Raw genomic sequence first — 22,515 nt, forward strand, 5'->3', positions numbered from 1 at the left:
AAAGTTGTCCCGAGCGTAAGTGAACTTTTCTCTAGCTGTGTTTGGTTTTCTCAGGTTGCGATTCATAGAGAGGATAGTGATTGGTGTAAAAACGTATGTGATCACTATAAACTTGCAATCATCATAAGTTATTTGGATAGTTTGAACCTTTCAAGAAACTCTTTGTTGTTCATAATTACAGTTATCTTTTACAGGAAAGTGTCCTGCAACAAATTTCTTCATGATTTCGTGGTCACTAATCACGAATGCTTTGTAATAAGGTATTCAGTTTAATTAGGTAAAATTAGATTAATTAGATGAAATAACGTCCTAACAAATGGGAAATGACTGATAAAATTAACAATGTTTTCTTCTATAAGCAAACATAATGCCTTACCACATTTTGGATTCTTAAATCAACAAAATATACAATTCCAAAAAGATGTGATAGTAACGTTATTAGTCTTTACAAAGTTAAAATGTTACGATGTAAATACAGTTTAATGCTCTCCTGTCATCATCATTATGACTTTAATAGCAATATTTGAATTCTTCTCAGATTTGAATGTATCCGCATACACATCTAGCTCTTATAACAGTCTGACAGTCACTGACAATATAAGAGTATTACAGAGCACATTCATTTTTTTTTCTGTCAATAGAGTAGATGACAAGCAAATCCAAAGATTGATCTGTGGTGAAGGAAAAAAAAAAATTATGTTTCTTTTAATTCGTCTCACAGATTCGCGAAGTATGGTGGATTGCTCTTGGACAAGGACCGAATGTCCATCTCAGAGAGCCGTACACTTGAAATGCCGAGGTAAGGAAACGTGTTGAAAAGTGTTAAGATTCTTTACGTCTTTGGTAGATATTAACGATATGACACAACATCACAAAAATAACAAAGTGGTGCAGGACCCTATTTTAAATGAGGACTCGTATTGGTGAAATAGATGAAACTAATCGATCTTTGTCGTTTTCATTTATCATTTTCTGAAAGAGCAATTTACCCTCCACATTATCTCACTTAGGAATGTAAAAAATGATTCCCTAACTCAGCCAGTACGATAATATATTCACTTTGATTGCAATGGAGTTTAATATACGTGCATTCTTTTGTGTCCCACAAATCGCACTGAGCTCCACTCGATGTGATTAAGCACTTGAATATTACCCTAAACTTCTGTTCATCTCTTCTCATTACATACATTTGCATAGTGTGTATACTCCATGATTACCCTAATCATTTCCATGGGTCATGCAATTCTCAAGCTTTAAGTCTGCTCTTTCGGAATCTGTCCTTGTTTATAATTGGCGACTTTGGTGGTTTTGTTATTCAGGGTCACAATTGCAACTCTGATTACTATAACAAATACAATACTGCGGGAAGTCTGAAACGGCACACTGTCAAACAAGCTGATCTACGTATAAAGCTATAAATTCAATTCAGTTCAATTCAATTCAATTTTATTCCACATGCTAAAACGTATAAAAAAACACAAGTACATGTACACGGATATAACATATATTGCACAATAGGTTTACATAAGAAACAGAAGGAATGATGCAAACAGCTATAATTAGCATGTGTGGGAATCAGAAAAAGACCATATAGGACTTATCAAGGCCGATTCCCTTACAAATGAGGCTACAAATTACAATCAAAGATATACATTTTTAGAATGAATCTATACCATTAGAAATTATACACAAAATTGCAAAAAGGACAAAATACACACAAAATACAAAGCAAAACAAAACAAAAAGGCAAATATCCCAATAATTATCCAGCTGCACTTTGGATTAAAAACATTCTATATCTACGTTTAAAAGATGATAATATAGGACATTCTTTGATAATAACAGGTAGTTCGTTCCAGGACTTAGCTCCAATATATCTAATTGTAGTCTGTGAAAACTGATATTGGAAAAAAAGGTAAACATATGTTATTAGCACATCTTGTGTTATAACTATGGACTGCACTATTTTGAACGAATAACTTATGGAAGGTTACAGGTAAAACGCCTTTAAAATATGAAAACATAAATATGGCCACTTGTAATTGCACTATTTGATCAATTTTTAAAACTTTCATTTTCTTGAATAATGTTGCAGTGTGCTCAAAAGGGCTTACGTCACAGACTATTCTAATTGCACGCTTTTGTAATAATAACACACGGTTTAATAAGTACAATGAAGTGTGACCCCATACTATTGCACAATAAGTTAAGTGGTGGGAAATCAACGTGCGATATACGGTTAAAAGAATCTTTGAAGGAAGTGCATATTTTAAATAACTCATAACACCTACAATTCCGCTTATTTTAATACAAACATCATTTATATGGTCTTTCCATGTTAAACCATCATCAATTATCACACCAAGAAATTTAATATTATTCACTTGTTTAATTTTAACATTACCTTTTTATATTTGTAAAACATTTTCATCTATTACCTTTTTCTTTGTTTTAAAAATCATATAACATGATTTTGCTATGTTTAATACCAGGCGATTTGCAGCAAACCAAGAATACGCTTTCTTCATTTCTGTGTTAACCATATGATTGACTTCATGAACATCCCGACCAGAGAAAAATAAGTTTGTGTCATCTGCAAATAATATAGACAACAAAGTAGGACTTACAAATTGCAGATCATTGACAAATAACAGAAAAGGAGGGGACCCAGTACAGAGCCTTGTAGAACGCCTGTTTTTACATAACACAAATCTGATTTTATATCATTTACAATTGTATATTGTGAACGATATGATAAATAACTCTTAAACCAATTCAGAGCACTCTCTCTTATTCCATAATATTCCAATTTAGTAATAAGTATACTATGATCTATACAATCAAATGCCTTTATTAAATCTAAAAACATTCCAACCACAAACTCATGATTTTCAAATGCATTTGATATTTTTTCCATTGATTTGAGTAACGCCATAAAAGTGGAATAACCATGTCGGAATCCAAAGTGATGATGATATAAAGTATCATTTTTATCAATGAAAGATATCAATCTAGCATAGACTAGTTTTTCAAACAATTTGGTGAAAATTGACAACAGCGATATAGGTCTATAGTTTTGTAATTAGTGCTTATCCCCCTTTTTAAAAACTGGAATTACCTTCGCAACTTTATGCTTCCGAGGGAATATACCATTTTCCATGGATTGGCTTTGTGCAGGTTTGTGCAGGTAAGTATGAATAGATTCAGATGAATCATATACATCAGAAATAATATTGCTACCTATAGTGCAAAAATATTCATTAAAATGTTGTGCGACAGACTCTTTATCATCAATGAGATGACCATTGATTTGTAATGAATCTATACAATTACTCTGTCTTTGTTTATTCATGACGTCATTTATGATAGACCATGTTTTCTTTAAGTTCCCACGCACGTTGTTAAATTCCCAATGATAATATTTACGTTTTCTCTTATGTATTTCCTTATTTACCATATTCCGATATTGTTTATATTTCTGTTCATTATCAACACTACGATTCTTAAGATACTTACGATACAATAAATATTTCTTTTTACACATTTTCCGTAGTGTACTATTAAACCATGGTTTATCCTTCTTTTTCAATCTGTGTACCCACTTCTGCAATGGAAAACACTCGTTATAAAACAAGAGACACTTGGCAAGAAAGGCTTCAAATTGTTCATCCACACCATTTCTGTTTACAATGTGTTCTCAGTTACAAGTTCGAAGCATATTACAAAAATTAGAGGACGTATGTAATGTGTTCAAATCCATGACATACTCACATAGTCATGCTTAAACAAACAGACATACAAACATTCACAGACCAAAGTGCCTTAGATAATCATATGGGACTGAATAGGCCCTACGTTAGAAAACAAGTCATTTACAGTTCTCTATGACATTGCATATAATGTTGTTTAATAAGTTTAAGTTTACACTTAGGGAAGCGAGTTTGAATTGGAAGGAATCAGGACCCCGTTATAAATGTTTACCTTTGATATGTTCTAAATAGGAACGACATTTGGATAGTCCCCCTGAAACTGTCAAAATGGAAATGGGATATCACATTATGATATTTCGTTTTACTATGGCCATTGGGTTGAGATATTTTCAGTACAAAATAGTAGATAGGATTTTGTTTTTAAATAAGCAGCTGGAAGATATTGTACATTTATTTTATGAGTGTGAAACTAGTAAGTCAATCTGGAATGAAACTGAAAAACATGGATGAATGAAGGTTCTAGAGCACAGATAAAATCTAGTTTGGAAAATATTATTTTTGGTTTTAAATTTTGGTTTTGATTTTGATTAAGCAACAACTGTTTGTACAAAAGTTTCAAAAACAAAGTCCCTAGGTTTGACTATATAAAGAAAAAAATATTGAATATTATGCAGATGAGAGATATATTTATTCTGTATCGGGTACTCTCAACAAGTTCAGTTTAAAGTAGCAGTCATTCCAACATTTATTTGTGTAAATATTCATGAGAGAAATGTTAACAAAAAAAAAAAAAGAGATTATGGCTGAATGTGTTAAGTTTGTATCATCTTGACATGCAGACAGTAAAATAGTCCATGGAGTGCTAACAAGTTTGGAAAAAAAAGACCACATTATAACTATTCGATTTTACACTGTAACGAAACATCGGTTAGAAGAGCACAAATTTTATACATTTTTATACTTTCTTCCATTATAAATCTTCCTTGATAATACGAGTGCCATAAAATATATATCAACTCAAGAGAAGTCTCAAGAAATGTAACCTTTATGTAAGTTTATGAACATAATTTGTATAAAATGTATCATTCGAATATTAATGACAGCTCACAAGACCTTGCGACAAAGTTGAGTATCAGACGCAAGTGAGCTCTTTCAGACTAATGTTTTCTTGTCTTGAAAATTTTATAAAACATGTACTTTAGTTTTTTTCATTTTCTTTTCAAACGATTTAATGAACGAATTAACACTATGATTTAATGCGTTTAAAGGCAAACATGAAACTTGTAATATTACATGTTTACTATTCAGCAACGTTGCAGCGCGTTAACCATAACGTCTTCGTTTATGGAATCGTACAAACTTTTTATGCCAAAACTACCCAAACGAATGTTTTTTTTTTCTTTCAGCGAAGATTTACAAGCACCTTTGCCTTGAAATTTATGAATCAACAACTCGAAAATATGAAACAATACATTCGTCAAATTCATGCCTAACAAATCAGTTAAGCACGAATTAATTTTGAAGAATATTTTCTATTTCTTTATCGGGAAAATTATGGTCTTCCTCCCCTCAGTTCCTGGTTATCTCGGATGTTACAAGAAACTATCAAGTACGCAGATCAATATTCTAAGTCGGAATTTCTCCAGACATACCGTCAAGCACGACCTGGAATGTGTTTCCATTTGCCGAGAACAAAGGCAGTTTGCGGACGTAGCTGTTCTACATCAAGGCGCATGCGTGTGCGTCCCATCAAAGTCATTTGCCAGCATATCCTCTTCAGAAACCAACCTTCATGAGTGGACATTTCCTGATAGAGCTGAACTGGAATTCAAATCTGCTGTGTGTTATGCTTTTAACGGTAATTTTCACTGCTTTTACTGTAGACAATGTATATTTTGAGAGTATATGTTCAAATTTTACGTAACGGCTATAATTTTCCGTCATCAATCTATTTTTTTCTCTTCGGGGAGGGGGGGGGGGGCGTTTAAGAGTGTTTTTTTTTTATATCTTAGGGATGTAATATTTTAAACTAGATGTCTTGTTTCCAAATTAGATTCCTTCATGATTTCTGTAGCTTTTTATATTAATTTACATTTACCGCGTTTACCTTCACCTTTCTATACCGTCTTCCATGTCTTTGTTTAGAATTAGTACATACCTTAGCACTGAACTCTAATTCATGAAGAACTTTGTGTGGCTACGTGGGATCTAGACATGGCAATTAAATTAATAGCTTGCGTAATGGTGATTCAAAACATGTGTTTGTGCCTCATAACTTCATACAATTTTTGCTCATTTCTGGTTGCCTACAATTTAGTTTCCTATGGCTTTTGCGACCAAATTTACGACGTCCTACACGGACAATGGGATTCCAACGTCACGTGGTTTGGTTCCATTGTAAACCTAACCTGTGAGGAAGGTTACGTCATCAATGGCAGCGCCTCACTGCAGTGTGTGACACTACGTGGACAGTCGACTTACTTTCCTGATTGGAACTCGTCGGTACCAACTTGCAAAGAAGTGGACAGTACGTTTCCAGTCTCATATTTAATTTCTTTTGAATTGCACTCACTGATCACATGGCGCTCTCATTTTGAATTCAAAGAGGTACAACGTACCACTTTGCACAGCTCAGAGACAATAGGTAATGGTAAGCATGTATTATCAAAATTCTTGGCAAACTCAGCAATGTAGCACATAAGAGGTAAGGGTCAGCATGTTAATATCAACATTCTTGACAAACTCACCAACGGGCACATCGACACCAAGAAATCACTGTGTCCCCTTTTCTCAAGCTTGGGATGCCTCCTGACAAAACTCTCCTTAAAAACAAAATGACGAAGACTATAACAACTCTCGGGGTCAGAAACGTATTGGTCAAATCAACAGTTTTTATGAGGGACGAAATCTTTACTTTTCCATTTAATTCATGGGGGCATGTATTGGGTTTGCACTCTTTGCGCAATTTGGAAAGGGTATCTATAATTATCACGCAAAGACTACATGGAAGAAAACAAACCTTGAAAGCCAATGATATGTTTTCATACTTCGTGTAAGTGTTCCTTTGTTAGAGCAAGCAATGGCAGTGATTAACACCATCATTTTCTCTCCCTCCCTCCTTTACCTCTTTCATATCTGCCTCCCTGAGGTTTTGCGATTTCCCTGTTAACATTTCTAACGGAAAATAGAACTCTACCGTGACGTCACTTGGCTCCTCAATAACTCTCACTTGCGATGATAGTTACGTCATCAATGGCAGTGCCACTTTGCGATGCATAAGTTCTGCCGACAGCAATCTACCTGTGTGGAATGCATCCCTTCCAACCTGTCAGAGTGTAGAATCAATGTCCTGGAGTACTTTCTTCTCCTTTTTTTATCTGAACTATGAAACTTAAATTTATTCCACTGTTTGTTTGTTTTTTTTTTTTTTTTACTTCTAAGTCATTGTATTCCACCACCCACAGGTGACTCTATTATAATTATGTCCCAATCCAAGAATTAGGATGCCCAGCTGATGACTGAATACCATTATAGACAATGATAGATGCACACTTTTATTGAGTAGGAAAGCATGACATAATAAAGAATCGTTTACATGTTTCCATATTACTGACTATCCCCATTACTTAAACTGTCTTTTTAAAACCATTCTATCTTTTTTCAGGTAACAGGTTGAAATGTGGTCACCCTGGTATCGTTTCACACGGAAAATGGGATTCAAACATCACACAGCCCGGATCCATGGTAACACTGGATTGTGATGATGGTTACGTCGTCAATGGTAGTGCAACATTGCTGTGTGTGACGTCATCCAACGACAATCCGTTGGCATACCTACCAGTTTGGAATGCATCAACCCCATCTTGCCAAGAAGTTGATGGTAAATGTTCAATCTGATAGGTCTCCCTCTCTGAAGCTGATCTAGTCATGGATGCAATTGTCCGCATACAATTTTTTTTTTGTTTTTTTGGTGTGCGCCTCCATAGGTAGCCCCACTCATTTAGGGCTGTGATTATATTGTCTCTTTTACCAGGTTTTTGCTGCATTTTTGCAGTATGGTTGTTTATATTGTATTCTGTTTGTGTCAAGGATCTTGCTAGACCATTTCCAGTCAATTTGTTGGTAAGTTAGCTGTATATTTAAGCAGATGAATTTTGTATCTTGATACTGTTGCCTACTCTGTATTGCCATTTTCAGTGTCCAGTCCAGTGTTGTACACTTGCTTCATGCATCTTGTATGTGTACTTGCTTTGTACTTTCAATAGCACCTTTTGTTGTAACACCGTTCACATGTGTATGTCAATAGCATCACCTTCACAGCTGAATGGAGGGGATTAAGATCTGGCGTCTCTGGAATCTATTCTTTTGTATACCTCTGATTGTATCTCTCTTGAACGTGAACCATGTATTCATGCTGCCAACTGATGCTTGTAACTGTAATCACAGTCTACTTTCTCCTGTTCACAGGCTTGTCAGACACTGTGGTAAACCTGTTGCATACTATAGCAACACATGTGCATGTTTTCAGTTGGCCATCCTACTGTCCGGTGACATTCAAACAAACCCAGGTCCATGTACTGAAGTCGATGTAATGCAACATGCTAATGAGTATTGCAGTAGTTTTCAACCGAATCGTATTACTTATAATGTACATGCCCTCCATCAGTTTAATGGGAAGCCCAGTCATCTACTTCCTTTGACTGTTTGGAGAAGGGTATGTGATCTTGGGATTGCGCAGCAGCGGCGTACTCACAGGGGACGCCGCAGGCGGAGGATTCCAAGGTCACAGTCCCTTTGTGATGCTTCCAGTGGGTCTCAATTTGGTTTATGGAACGCAAGATCCTTGACGAATAAAGTCGATGCAGTGTCAACTCTGATTGTAGATAATGATATTGATGTGTTAGTCATCACTGAGTCATGGCTTTCAGGTGACCAGAGGGATGAGCCTACCCTTGCTGAATTGAAATTATCCCTTCCAAATTTCAATATTATCAATCATCCCAGAAAGACATCTAGAGGAGGTGGTATCTGCGTCCTGTATAGGTCTGCTGCGCGTTGTGTTGTCAATGACACACACAAATTTTTGTCTTTTGAACTGCTAGATCTCACGATTCATCTCACTTCTTCATCTACTGTTCGGGTTTATTGCATGTATCGCCCACCCCATTCCTCTCGTCACACCTTTACCAGCAACGACTTTCTTGATGAGTTTTTAACTCTCCTCGAGAGCGCTGCTGTTGATGCTCATCCAACCATTCTTCTTGGTGACTTTAATATACATGTAGATGATTCTGCTGATAGTTTCGCTCAGTCTTTTCTCAATGCCGTTGAAGCCTTTGGGTTTCATCAACATGTTAAGGGTGCCACTCACCAAGCAGGCCACACACTTGATTTAGTCTTTAGTAGGAAATCTGAAGATATTATTTCCCATATCACTGTATTGCCATCTTTGCCATCTGATCACTCCGCCATTCTTTCCGCCATTAATCTTAAAAGCCCACCAAACCCTAGAAGGAAAGTTACTTTAGAAAGCTTCGCAATATTGACACCAACTCTTTCCGCCATGATATTAAACAGGCTTTGTTGACTTCCCAGTGTACATCTTGTCCTAGAGAAGCAATTTCAATGTATAATGACATGCTGAGTAATCTGTTGGACAAGCATGCCCCTGTTAAAACCGTGACTGTGACAATTAGACCCAATGCCCCTTGGTTCTCTGATGAGATTAGGGAGGCCAGGAGGCGTCGGCGTCGTGCTGAACGTCGCATGTTGAAGTCCGGCATGCAGACTGACATGGACCTGTACCGTCAAGAATGTGAGCTGTACTACAGTCTGATTACCGATGCAAAGTCCCAGTACCTGAGAAAAGAGATCGCCAATGCTGACTCTAAACGACTATTCAACTTCGTGAAGAAACTGTCCACCCCTTCTGACTCTTCTATTTATCCTGAACACTCATCTGATTCAGAACTGGCGCACAGGTTCAGTATATTCTTCATGAAGAAAATCGATGATATTGTGTCTTCCTTTGTATCTGACGTGAACCATTTGGAGTTATCCGTCCAGGCTCCTGAGAACTCTTTGAACTGTAACCTGAGCGAGTTTAATCCGGTCACTGATGAACAGCTTCGACGTCTCATCATGCTATCTCCACCAAAATCTTGCACTCTGGACCCTCTTCCAACTTGGCTGCTCAAAGAGTGCCTTGATGAGCTGCTTCCGGTTCTTAAAAACATCATTAACACATCATTGTCATCGGGTATAGTTCCAATACCTTTCAAGACATCTCTTGTTTCCCCTCTGTTGAAGAAACCGAACCTAGATCCCGATGTCCTGAGCAATTACCGACCAATTGCCAATCTGCCATTTGTGAGTAAGCTTCTTGAAAGGATTGTGTCTACACAGTTAATGTCTTATGTTGACAGTAATCATCTGCTTCCTACAAACCAGTCAGCATACCGCAACCTCCACTCAACAGAAACTGCCTTGTTGAAAGTGCTCAACGATCTCCTTCTTGCTGTCGACAAGGGCAATGAGGCTGCTCTTCTTCTTCTTGACTATTCGGCTGCGTTTGACACGCTCGACCACACGTTGCTACTACAACGACTTAGTAATGACTACTCCATCACAGGCACTGCCATCCAATGGATCAAGTCATATCTTCAAGATCGCACTCAGAGGGTGATAATCAATGGGACCTGTTCACGTCCTAGTCCTATCAGCTGCGGAGTTCCGCAAGGATCCGTTGCCGGCCCCCTTCTTTTTCTCCTCTATACAGGTCCACTCACCAGAATCATCAATTGTCATCATGGAGTCAACTACGCTATGTATGCTGACGACACTCAAATTTACATAACTATGTCACCTGGCGATAGGATTGCTGCTGTTAATTCACTGAGAGAATGTCTCAATGACATCAAAGCCTGGTCCACTGCCAACAGACTCCGTCTGAACGAAGACAAGTCTGAACTCATCCATTTCTCATCACAGTTTAGGAGCACAGTTCCTCTACCAGATCTAACTACTCGGGATGGGATTATTAAGGTCTCTGACTGTGTTAGAAACCTTGGCTTTACTTTGGACAAACACCTAACTCTTAAACACCATATCACAAACATTTGTAAGTCTGCATCATGGGGTATTTTCAAAATAGGGAAGATCAGGCGTCTGCTTGATCAATCATCAGCTGAGCGGCTCGTCCATGCCTTCGTCTCCTCCTATCTGGACTACTGCAACTCCCTCCTTGCCGGCTCCCTCTTTCTCACATATCCCCTCTCCAACGTATCCAAACTTCAGCCGCTAGATTAGTCTCCCTTAGTAGGAGACATGACCATATATCTCCTGTTCTCCGCTCACTACATTGGCTTCCAGTCCATTCCCGTATTACTTTTAAGATCCTACTTCTGACGTACAAAATCACACGTAATCTTGCACCCATATATCTTCAAAACCTAGTCTCTCTCCGCTCCTCCTCTTCTGCCAGACCCCTCCGTTCATCTTCCTCTCTCCAATTACTTCATGGCCCACGTACAAAAACCCGTTATGGTGACCGAGCCTTCTCTTCCATTGCTCCCACTCTTTGGAATAAACTCCCTCTGTATATTCAGAATGCCTCATCTGTCGAATCATTTAAAATTCTTCTTAAAACTCACCTGTTTAATCAGTTGTAATTTGTTTTTCTCCTGGAGGCGCACACAGTTATCAATTATTGTACCATTGTACCATATGTATTTTTCTTTTCTTTTCTTTTCTTTCTTCTTCTTTTGTTACTGTTAACGCTGATTTTGTTAATGTTATTGTGTTTTCTAATTTATTTGTATGAGTAGCAAAGTGCGCTTAGAAATGTCAGTATGAAGCGCCACATAAATGCAATTATTATTATTATTATTAAAACCTGAACATCCATAATATTCTGTTTTGCTGAGTTCCTTAACTCTTAATGTGCCAGGCCCCAAACCCCTAACGTGCCAGAGGTTTTTACCTAACGCCAGAACGTTTCGAGACTGGACTGACAATGAAATTTAAAACCGCCATATCTCTGAAACTATTGACTGTTTTGAATTGAGTTCTACACAACATATATCAAGAAATGTTTGCTCTTTCGTGCCATGCAGTCAGATTGCCACAATATCTATCTGAATCTGAAATATTGCAGAAATATTTGATACATCAAAAAAATTATTAGAAATTTTTGTGTAGTATGGAAAAAAAGAGTCAGTCTTGTTTTTTCTTCAATGGAACGCTCCCTTGACTCTGTGAGAAAGTTTTAGAGCAACATTTCCTCTTTCAAATGATAACAAAATTGCCTTCTAGAATTGTATGATTCCAAATATACTAGCAGTTTATTTTGTCTTGGCAATTTCTCTTTCTGCCTCAGTAATTCATTCCCAAATCTGAGTCCTTTAGTCCCAGATCCTGTATTTGAAACTAAAGTAATTGTCCCGGGCCCTGGAATAGTGTCTTTTGTCCACCTGAGAAGGAAGAACCTGCTAATCCTCCTTTTGTCTACGCGGACCGCGGGCGGGCGTACTCTATTGAAATCGGCAGGCCTTTTGTCCACGCGCAATTCCTATGCTAGCATGGGGATGATTAGTGACGTTCACCAAAACAAAAGGATGAAAGACTTGACCGACGAACGAAAGCTGACCCTCTTTGAGGGACAAAATCAAAGCAGCTTCCCGCAGGACAGCGTCCAAGCGGAACAATGCGAGTGGAACCGCATAGACAATACACGCAGAGTCAATAGCATACACACGCGTGGTTTACCTATGAGACTTTTGATCCATACACATCTCGCAGAGGGTGCGCCCGCTGCGGATTTTCCCGATGTGAGAAAAAAACATCTAGCTAAAAAATTGTGTATTTACTCAAAATTTTCCAATGTAAGCAGGCTCATATTTTTAGTGGAAACGATGGCTATGCTAATCAGCTACCAGTACATATCATTGGCAGTTGCTTGGTGTAACACATTATGGTACCACAAGAACTTAAATGATCAATGCTTTTCTCACTGTTCTTAGTCGCCGATCGGCGACCATGGCACGTCAGGACTAAGGTCGCCGTTCGGCGACCATGGCACGTTAAGAGTTAAATTAGTTCGAATAATACCTTTCCAATAACGAAGGTTTGAAAAGCGAGAAATCTCAAAGCAGTTGTATATAATTCAGAGTGCATTTTCTTAAAGCCACTGTCGCTGATGTCGATGGGTTTGAACCATGTACGGCAAGGCTGAGTCCAAGATTTGGGGGAAGCCAATTCTAGGGACTTGAATATCGCTATCATGTTGTTTCTTGTTTTGTACATAAAACGAGAAGCGACCAATAATAGTATGGCATTTTTTACATATTCAAATATATGTTATTGATGCATTTTTCATGCAAAGTGAGAGAGAAATAAAGAAATATCGACGCACACGCACGAAAGGAGGATATTTCATATCGGTGAACATTTTAATATATCACAACAGTTTACTTTATTTGAGGATTTTGCGTGTCTCCCAGATTGAAATACCACTATCCTCTGAATGTGGGAGTTTGTTAATGACGTTAGCACTTAGAAACAAGGGAACAAGATACAGTAACACTTGTTTCTTACTCAGTATGCTCAATCATGATAAGGATTAGGATTATCGATAACAAAAAAGATTGTAGTAGGAATTTTTTTGTCTTACTTTTAGAATACGAAAAAGAAATAAATCTAATGCTTACTTGATTTGATTTGATATCTGAATGTCTTTTTCATGCATAAATGTAATACAAAGTCACTTGAACAAACTCATTGAGCACAGTATAAATTCAATCTGACAGTTAAAACAGATAAAAAATTAATCCAGATATCCAAAATTTTTCTAACACGATGCAAAATGAAAACAAGCAGGTATCATTTTATGCATATATGCAAACATAAGATCTTTTGTATCTGCGTTCAAAAGACAAATTAAGCAACTCTGGATATAAAAAAAAAAAAAAATCAGGAGACCATCATCATAAGCAAACGCTTTAGGAGGATAATGGCCTCAGAAATGATTGTCTAAACAATACGACGTTCTATGAATACAATATTGAAGTCATCACTCACTGAGTAAATATAGATTATGATTGACACATAAAGAGAAGGTTGGCCTGAATGAATACCATTGCTTTTTATTCATTGCCCATCGGGGTAAATTAAAAAAACAAAAAACAAGACAAACGCAGGCCTGCAAGAATTGAATAGAATTGCCTGGCACCAATTAATATATACATGGTCATTGGTAACGTTCGACAATCAACAATCGACACTCTTCGGCTTTTTGTGTGCTTGCATTGAGATCAGTTAAAAGATACAGGCACCTACACAATTCGTTACGGAAATCGGAGTCGGGTCAACCTACAGTACTGCATGGTATCCCTACGCCGGTTATTCCCTACCGGCTGTTATGGATATACGCATTTTGCAGTAAGATGTAGCAGTACAGCAAAATACGAATCCTTGTCTCCCTACATCTTCTTACCACATTGTTAGGTGATCCGAGTATCCTCTCGTTAGGTGATCCGAGTATCCTCTCGGATCACCTTCTGTATCTGTACTGATTCTTTGTTCTTCTTCTTTTTCTTCTTCTTTCTCCGCAAAAGTTGTGTAACGCTAATCTCGGAAAGTCCTCTTCCTATCAATGTCAAAATTATACCATACATGTATCATGTCCCAAAGACGATCCTTATAATAAAATCATAGTGATTATTCAACCGTGACGTCACTATGACGTCATTATATGAAAACACATTCTCAATCATATCTCTTTAATGGAATGAAAATTTTCAATGAAATTTACGTCACATATATTTCAGGTCAAGCGCATTCTACTCATATAAACACAATTCACATTTTCTCTTAAAACGTGCGCGTACGCGCGCGTTGAAATATTTGTATGCTCAAATCGAGCTCAATTTTTTTTTGCACACGTTTCAGAACATTTGGAGCATTTTTTGAAAAATTGAAAAAAATGGACGGACGCGTACGCGCGCGCACATATACGCACGCACAGCTCATACCCAATAGAAATTTCCCGTTTTTTCGCACTTAACGGATGCTTTAGATATCAAGGAATATTTCTACCAAGTTTCAAGTCAATCCGACTCAATATGACGTCATACGGACCCGTCAAAGTTGAAATTCCGCGCGCGCGTCAATGGCGATATACAGTCCAACAATGCCAAAAAACTGCCAATTTTTAATCCGATTTTACTCGTCAGGATGGACGGTGACCCCCCATTTTCTTTACATATTCTGAAAGCTGATGAGTTGTACATGTCAATTCATGGGTTGGCGATGCTGGAAAAATGATTAAAAGATATCAAATTTCTTAATAAAATTAAAAAAGTAAATTTTCAAAATGACGTCATCAAATTTTAAGTTCACTCAAGCGTATCTCACTTATTCTTTTGTTGATTTTCATCCAAATTTCAATATGTTGTAGCTTTTTTAATGGTCTTTCAGTCATATTATAACAACAGTTTGATTGGACGACGGCATCACCTCGTAAAAAGGGATTAAAAGTAACATTGTCAAATTTGACCAGTTTACGTGTTATCTCTATGGGAGTGCAGTTTTTCTGGAAATGAAAACTGACTTGACTATCTTCATCGAGCACTAGCTCACTTATGCTTCGGTGAATTTCTCCCAGATTTTAATATGTTGTAGCTGACATTTTAAGCTATTGTTAATGTGCCCTTTGTTTTTTCATACGGTGTCGGGATCACGTCTAAAAACTTGGTTGAAATTAAAGCTTATCTTCGATGTATTGAGATATTCCTTTCTTTTTGCAACTTTCTTTACAAAAACTCAAGAAAAACAAGCCCTATCAGCCCAATATTTTGCACATGTTTAGTTCATGTCACGTACATTATTTCATAAAATAACAACTACTTGATCAGACGTAATCTTGGGTATGTAAATTAGGGTCAAAGGTCATAAATGTATCAGCTTGTATCTTGGTGAATACATGTCCTATCTTTTCCATATTTTGCACACGTAAAGACCATGTTACAAGGATCATTTCACAAAATAACCACTTTTTGCTCAGATGCCATCTTGGCTGTGCAAAGTGGGGTCAAAGGTCATATGTACTTCTTTCTTTATCTTCGTTATGACGTGTTATCTCTATGGGAGGGAATTTTTGTAGATGTGAAAATTGACATGATAGTCTTTATCGAGCACTAGGTCACTTATGCTTCGGTGAATTTCTCCCAGATTTTAATATGTTGTAGCTGAGACTTTGGGCTATCGAAAGTGTGCCCTCTATTTTTCATACGATGTCGGAATCACGTCAAAAAACGTGGTTAAAATTAAAACTTATCTTCGATGTATTGAGATATTTCTTTCTTTCTGCAACTTTCTTTACAATAACTCAAGACAAACAGGCCTTATCACCCCCATATTTTGCACATGTTTAGTTCATGTCACGTACATTATTTCATAAGATAACAACTACTTGATCAGACGTCATCTTGGGTAGGTAAATTAGGGTCAAAGGTCATAAATGTATCATCCTGTATCTTAATGAATACATGTCCTATCTTTCCCATATTTTGCACACGTAAAGACCATGTTACAAGGATCATTTCACAAAATAACCACTTTTTGCTCAGATGCCATCTTGTCTGTGCAAAGTGGGTCAAAGTTCAAATATACTTCATTCTGTATCTTCGTTAGTGTATACGGAATTGTGTACCATAGATGGCAGGTCTGACTCCCTTTTCTAAATGAGAATCCAAACATCACACGGCCAATGTCCACTAAACACAGATGAAACCGGTATGGTCATGCCTATTGGGATCAGGAGACTCAAATCGTTGATTTACGAACAGATCGAATCACCTAATTTGTCAGTGTTGACAAATTCCAAGTCTAGTTCGTTATTCCCTCCGTCTAGGCAACGTATCGAACTGTGGTCATCCTGGTAATATATCGCACGGAACATGGGGTATTAACACCACGCTGCTTGGATCCACTGTAACACTGGATTGTGACGAAGGTTATGTCCTCAACGGTAGTGCTACATTGCTCTGTGTGACTTCACCAGGCGGTAGTCGATCGACACACACACTAGTCTGGAACGCGTCAACCCCATCTTGTATAGCAGTTGAAGGTAAATGCTCGATCCTTGTCTCTGTTCTATCTAATACTAGTCAACAATCGAATGGAATTTTTTTCTGTATGTAATTCCACACACTTTTTTGTCTTTTTGCATCCTTTAAATTTTGAAGTGAGCAGGAATACATTCCCAGCCTAAAAAAGTAAGGACGGGCCCTGTCGTGAAGTCGGCTATCACAGAAAGACCAATCACGCTGACACATTTATCATTTCATAAGCTTGATTTCATCTAATGCAATTCATTATTTCGATTCATCCTTTTTTTTTTTCCGGTAGAATTGCACTATAAGTGGCTGCGGTTTCAAGGATTTCCAGCTTTAGTTGGAATTCTTCTGTTTCTGTAAACAACATTCGAATGATATCGTTTTTGGTATTTTCACTTAAATCGCATTTGCATAACTTGCTGATGACTATAGCTGTGGCACCGAATATGATTTTTACCACCGAATTTTAGATGAAACATTTGGTTCTAATTGGACTTCTGGAACAGTGAGTGCATTATGTTAGAATGAGTGTGCACATTGCTTTGCCAATAAACACGCAATATGGGGGGGGGGGGGGTGAAATATATGAAGCTATTTCTTCCTGACCTAAGACCCTGCTGTTTGCTTGCAATCAATAGGTGCAAGCCAGCCTACACAGGGAATCACGCGAATACGAAAAACTGTAACATCATCTGCAGGTGAGTAGACAGGCAGATTGCATGTTTTTACTACTCATTGCTTTTCCTTTAACATGCTTTAAAGGGGGGGGGGAATCCAGTCAAAAAATAAATAAACTCTGAGAGAAGGAGGAAAAAAATATAGAAAAACGGAAGATTTGACATTTTGAAATTTCACATTTCTTTGGATAATATTTCTTGACGAGTCCTTATGAATATACAAAAGAGCGAGTCGATGATGACATGCCTTCACAATTTTTTATATAATCCTACGTTTTTATATGAAATTCGGCAATATTGCTATTAAAAGGTGATACGAGTTAAAGCATATCCCCATGCCAAAATATATCAAAGTTAACATTTAATTACTTTTTTTTTATATTTCCGGTGGCTTTAACTCTTTATGTGCCATGGTGGAAACCCCCTGAGTGCCACGTTATTCTGAGACACGAAGGTAGTCATGCTTTGAGAAAGAATTATGTTTTTCCAATTTGTATAACTTCTACAAATTTCTGTTAAGATGAGCATAATAGTAGGCAAAGTTAAAGAGGAATGCCAAGCTTTGTTTCGATATTGTATGACGACTCTATTTTCAATTTTTATTTTGAATGACCAGTTGCTACATTACTGTAAAGGCATGACTTTTGCACATTAAACCGTGAGAGAAACTTAGAATGTACGAGCAAATCTAGTTGGGAACGTCGCTTGATAGTCGATCACCACATAGAATGCAAGCAGTATATGAGAGGAACAAAAGCATGAGAAACGCTTTCATTGTGCCGCAGGATTAGCAGTAATTAGCGGTTTATCGATCGGTCTTGGCGGCTTTGTTTGTTGAGCAGAATATGCGAAGTTGGCACGCCGTCGACTGAGTCGGAGGTGCGAACGTGGCACATAAAGAGTTAAGGGAAGTTTCATATCATAAAGCTGAAACATGAGATATTTGTTATTTCTGTTTATGAAATAAATAAGAAATGTGAGAGCATGGATCATCAACTTCCTTATTTGAATATTCATAACGACTCTTCAAGAAGTGTTTCCTCAAAATTTACAAATTTACAAATTTCATAACTTCCTTATCTCTGATCCGATTTGTATAATTTTTCACAGTTCTAGAGGGTTTTTTTTTCTCTTTCTTGCGAAATTATACAGTTTTGGAATGGATTTCTTTTTTGAATATGGCAACGGGACTTATATCGGTGTAACGCATCAATCATGAACAAATTAACGATAATGGGAGCTTCTCCTAGTCTCAGAGAAAAAAGAAGAACAAAATGTGCACGATGTTTTCTTCTCTGAATTTTGAAGATACTGAGTGATAGACAGCTAGCTGAAAAAAAAATCATGCATATTTACATTCAGAATGGGATATAAAAACACAACGTCCTTTAAACTGCGGACATCAGAAAAAATGCCTTAACATTTTCCATTAGCCTTAGAGTGTGTGAAACTTTGGTACTACATCAAGTTTTTAAAAGGAAATCATATGCATCATTATCTTACATCTACAGTTTTCTTTCGGCCATCAACTGTGCTCATAGGGGGTCAAGTTAGTGAGCATAATAATTCGAACGTCCGGTATCACACAAGGATGTATGTTCATGACTCTTCTACAAAATGTCTATATTTTGTGCGTGATTGTGTATTCTAAGAGTCTTTTTCCTGTGTTGGAAAACGGCATATATTGGCACATAAAGTCAAGTCGTTTATAACAAAATATGTCATCTATATTGCAGAATGGGGTGGATCCATGAGGAGAGAATGGTACATGCGAAGAGCAACTATTACGGGCTCAATTGTCTTGGGACTTCTTCTTCTCGTACTGATTGGTACTGGTATTCTTCGAAAGTGTATCAAGAAACGTAGCACAAATATTCCAGTAAGAAATACCTCCATTTAAATTGAAATTGAAATCAAAATTAAAGTAGCCACCGACGAGAAATACACGCAAAAGTACATAACAAGGATATCGGGACAAAGTGTATACAATGATACAAAGTATGTGAGGTTATGTGCAACATATGAGCGCAGAAACATATATTTTGAGTGTGCATCTCTTTATATATATATATATATATATATATGCGTGTGTGTGTATATATATATATATATACACACATATATAAATATTCAAATTGTGTGTATGAATATTATATTCATATATTGTTGTTCTTGTTTCATGTTTTTTTTTTATAAACCTAGTGAGTTTTTTTTCTTTCTTAAACCTCATTGCAAATTCCATTAAGGGAATAGAGAATGCTTCAAGTGCGTAAAGGATTACTCAATGTTGCGACATGCAACTTGTTAAAACAGTTTTGTTATTTAAGCCGATCTAGTTTTAAGAGTAGGGCAGTGTGTAGCTCGTTTCTAAGGAAAATGATGCCAGCAGAAGTTTTATGGAGAGTCTTCTACATGCAAATTGTATCATTTTCTTATTCATTTCTTCATCAGTATCACTATACTGTGGGAAAAGTGAGCAGCAAGAAAGGTACTTCAATTTCTTTGAGCTGTAGTTCGCTGTCTCACCAGGATGTCAGGATAAAGGATGACCGGGAAAAAGAGCTGTACGTGAGCATGCCAGGTACCATGACAAAGAAATATGAGGTGGACGTTAAGTTTCCTCGGTCTACAAATAACGGTGTAGATAAAAATGAATTAGATGCAGATGATTACCTGCTTCCCAATGTCGACGTGACTAAAGTCAAGACGTGTCAACCTCAGGCAAGTCGTGAAGAGACAGACGCTGATGGCAAAAGAAATAGAAGGTCCTTAACGTCCGACCAGTCCGCGCGCATCCTAGAAACGGATCACCCCGACTACATGAATATCGTTAGTAATGAAAAACGCGGACAAAGGAGACGAAGAGAAATGTCCGAGGTAGATAAAGCTGGCTGTCCCATTGTGGAGACAAAGTCCGATGAAACTGCTTCTTACCAGTCCACAGCAATCCAGGAACCACAAGATTACCATGATTTCGCGAATATCCGTAGATATGAAAAACGCGACCCTCTTGCGAAAGACCTGAATGATCCTTTATGTTCTACATCAATGTACTCAGGCAAACCAATAGATATACCCGAGTTGGATGAAAATGGCTATCTTGTTCCTGAAGCAAATCCAAAAAAATCTACTCTCGACCAAGAAACGCAGGATAATCCCGAGTATGCGAATATTCTAAGAAATGAAAAACCCGACCATCTTGCTACTCCTCTGAATGATCAATTTTATTCTGCATCAATTCACCCTGACAAACCAATAGAAATACCCGAGTTGGATGAAAATGGCTATCTTGTTCCTGAAGAAAATCCAAACAAAACTACTCTCGACCATGAAACGCAGGATAATGCAGAGTATGCAAATATTCGAAGGAATGATAAACGTGTCCGTCTTGCGACTCCTCTGAATGATTCATTATATTCTACATCCCCTCACCCTGACAAACCAAGAGAAATGCCCCAGTTCGATGAAAATGGCTATCTTGTTCTTGAAACAAATCCCGACAAAACTACTCCAGACAAATCAACAGCCAACCCAGAAACGCAGGATCATCCCTCGTATGCGAATATTCGGAGAGATGGAAAACGCGTCCGTTTTGCGACTCCTCTGCATGATACATTATATTCTACATCTCTTCACCCTGAAATACCAAGAGAGATGCCCGAATTGGATGAAAATGCCTATCTTCTTCTTGAGGCAAATCCCGACAAAACGATTCCCGACCAATCAGCAGTCAACCAAGAATTGCAGGATCATTCCGAGTATGAGAATATCCCTACAAATAAAAAACGCGACCCTCTTGCGACTCCTCTGAATGATCCATTGTATTCTACATCAATTCACCCTGACAAACCAAGAGAAATGCCCGAGTTGATAGATGGAGATGCCTATCTTTTTCTTCAAGCAAATCCCGACAAAACTATTTCCGACCATTCAACAGCAAACCAAGAAACACAGGATCATCCCAAGTATGAGAATATCCGGAGAAATTCAAAACACGACCCTCTTGCGACTCCTCTGAATGATCCATTACGTTCTGCATTAGTCTACCTTAGCAAACCAAAAGAAATGCCAGAGTTGGATGAAAATGGCTCTCTTGTTCTAGAAGCATATACAGAGGACGCAACTCCCAACCAATCCGCAGGGAAGCAAGCAAAGGAGGATTATCCTGGGTACGCGAATATCCGTAGAAAATGAAGAACGCTACCCCTTTGCGACTTGTCTGAATGATCCATTACAATCTGCATTCAGCTATCAAACTAACCAGGGGAAACACTAACGGTAGAAGCGCATGGCCATGTTATTTTCGAAACAAGCAGACATGTACGGATGAACTCCCGACAAATCCGTGACAAATCAAGAAATACAGGATCACACTTAGTTCACGAATGTTGGCAGATATGAACATCATGACCCTCTTGTGGTGGACCTGAAAATCAGTGATATCATCAGAGATAACTTTTGTGGCAAAGAACTCTTCGAGAGTTTCTCATAATCAGTATAGAGGAAAGTTTCATTTCTGTCTGTAGGCCTGTGTACTTCTTTGCCAATGATTTTGAATGTGAAGAGGTGTCACGAACCGACATTAATGCACCCATGAACAGGTAAACGTTTGTCACTGAATATTTTTTTAATCAGGATAATAATTATTATGTTAATGCATGTACAAGTATAAGAAGATTGAATTTGAAAGGAAAGATGCGCCACTCATACACTGAATATTTTTTTAATCAGGATAATATTATGTAAATGCATGTACAAGTATAAGAAGATTGAATTTGAAAGGAAAGATGCGCCACTCATACAATGCATTGCCCAATGTTGCATTACACAGAATTTTGAAAGCAGTAAGAAGCTGTATTTTGAATTGCATTATTTAATGGCATGTAATGGCATGAACTCTGTGCTAATGAATAATTTGCTAATATCATTTTCAGAAATATATATTCAGAGTTTCTGGCCATTTTCTCCCACGCTTTGACCCCCTTACCTTTATCATTCTATGATTTGTTACTC

At 37.5% G+C, this 22,515-nt stretch overlaps 1 protein-coding gene across 1 annotated transcript; it reads left to right on the forward strand.

Moving 5' to 3' along the window:
• The first annotated feature begins 732 nt into the window (after positions 1–732).
• LOC140227318 (uncharacterized) lies at positions 733–21,696 on the forward strand. Its single transcript, XM_072307735.1, is given in 9 exon segments — positions 733–799; positions 5,284–5,568; positions 6,028–6,241; positions 6,859–7,064; positions 7,375–7,590; positions 16,621–16,836; positions 17,464–17,523; positions 19,239–19,381; positions 19,954–21,696. Coding segments are annotated over 9 exon segments (3,150 nt in total).
• Positions 21,697–22,515: the final 819 nt, after the last annotated feature.

The sequence above is a fragment of the Diadema setosum genome, chromosome 4 (assembly GCF_964275005.1).
Source record: "Diadema setosum chromosome 4, eeDiaSeto1, whole genome shotgun sequence".
Classification (NCBI taxonomy): domain Eukaryota; kingdom Metazoa; phylum Echinodermata; class Echinoidea; order Diadematoida; family Diadematidae; genus Diadema; species Diadema setosum.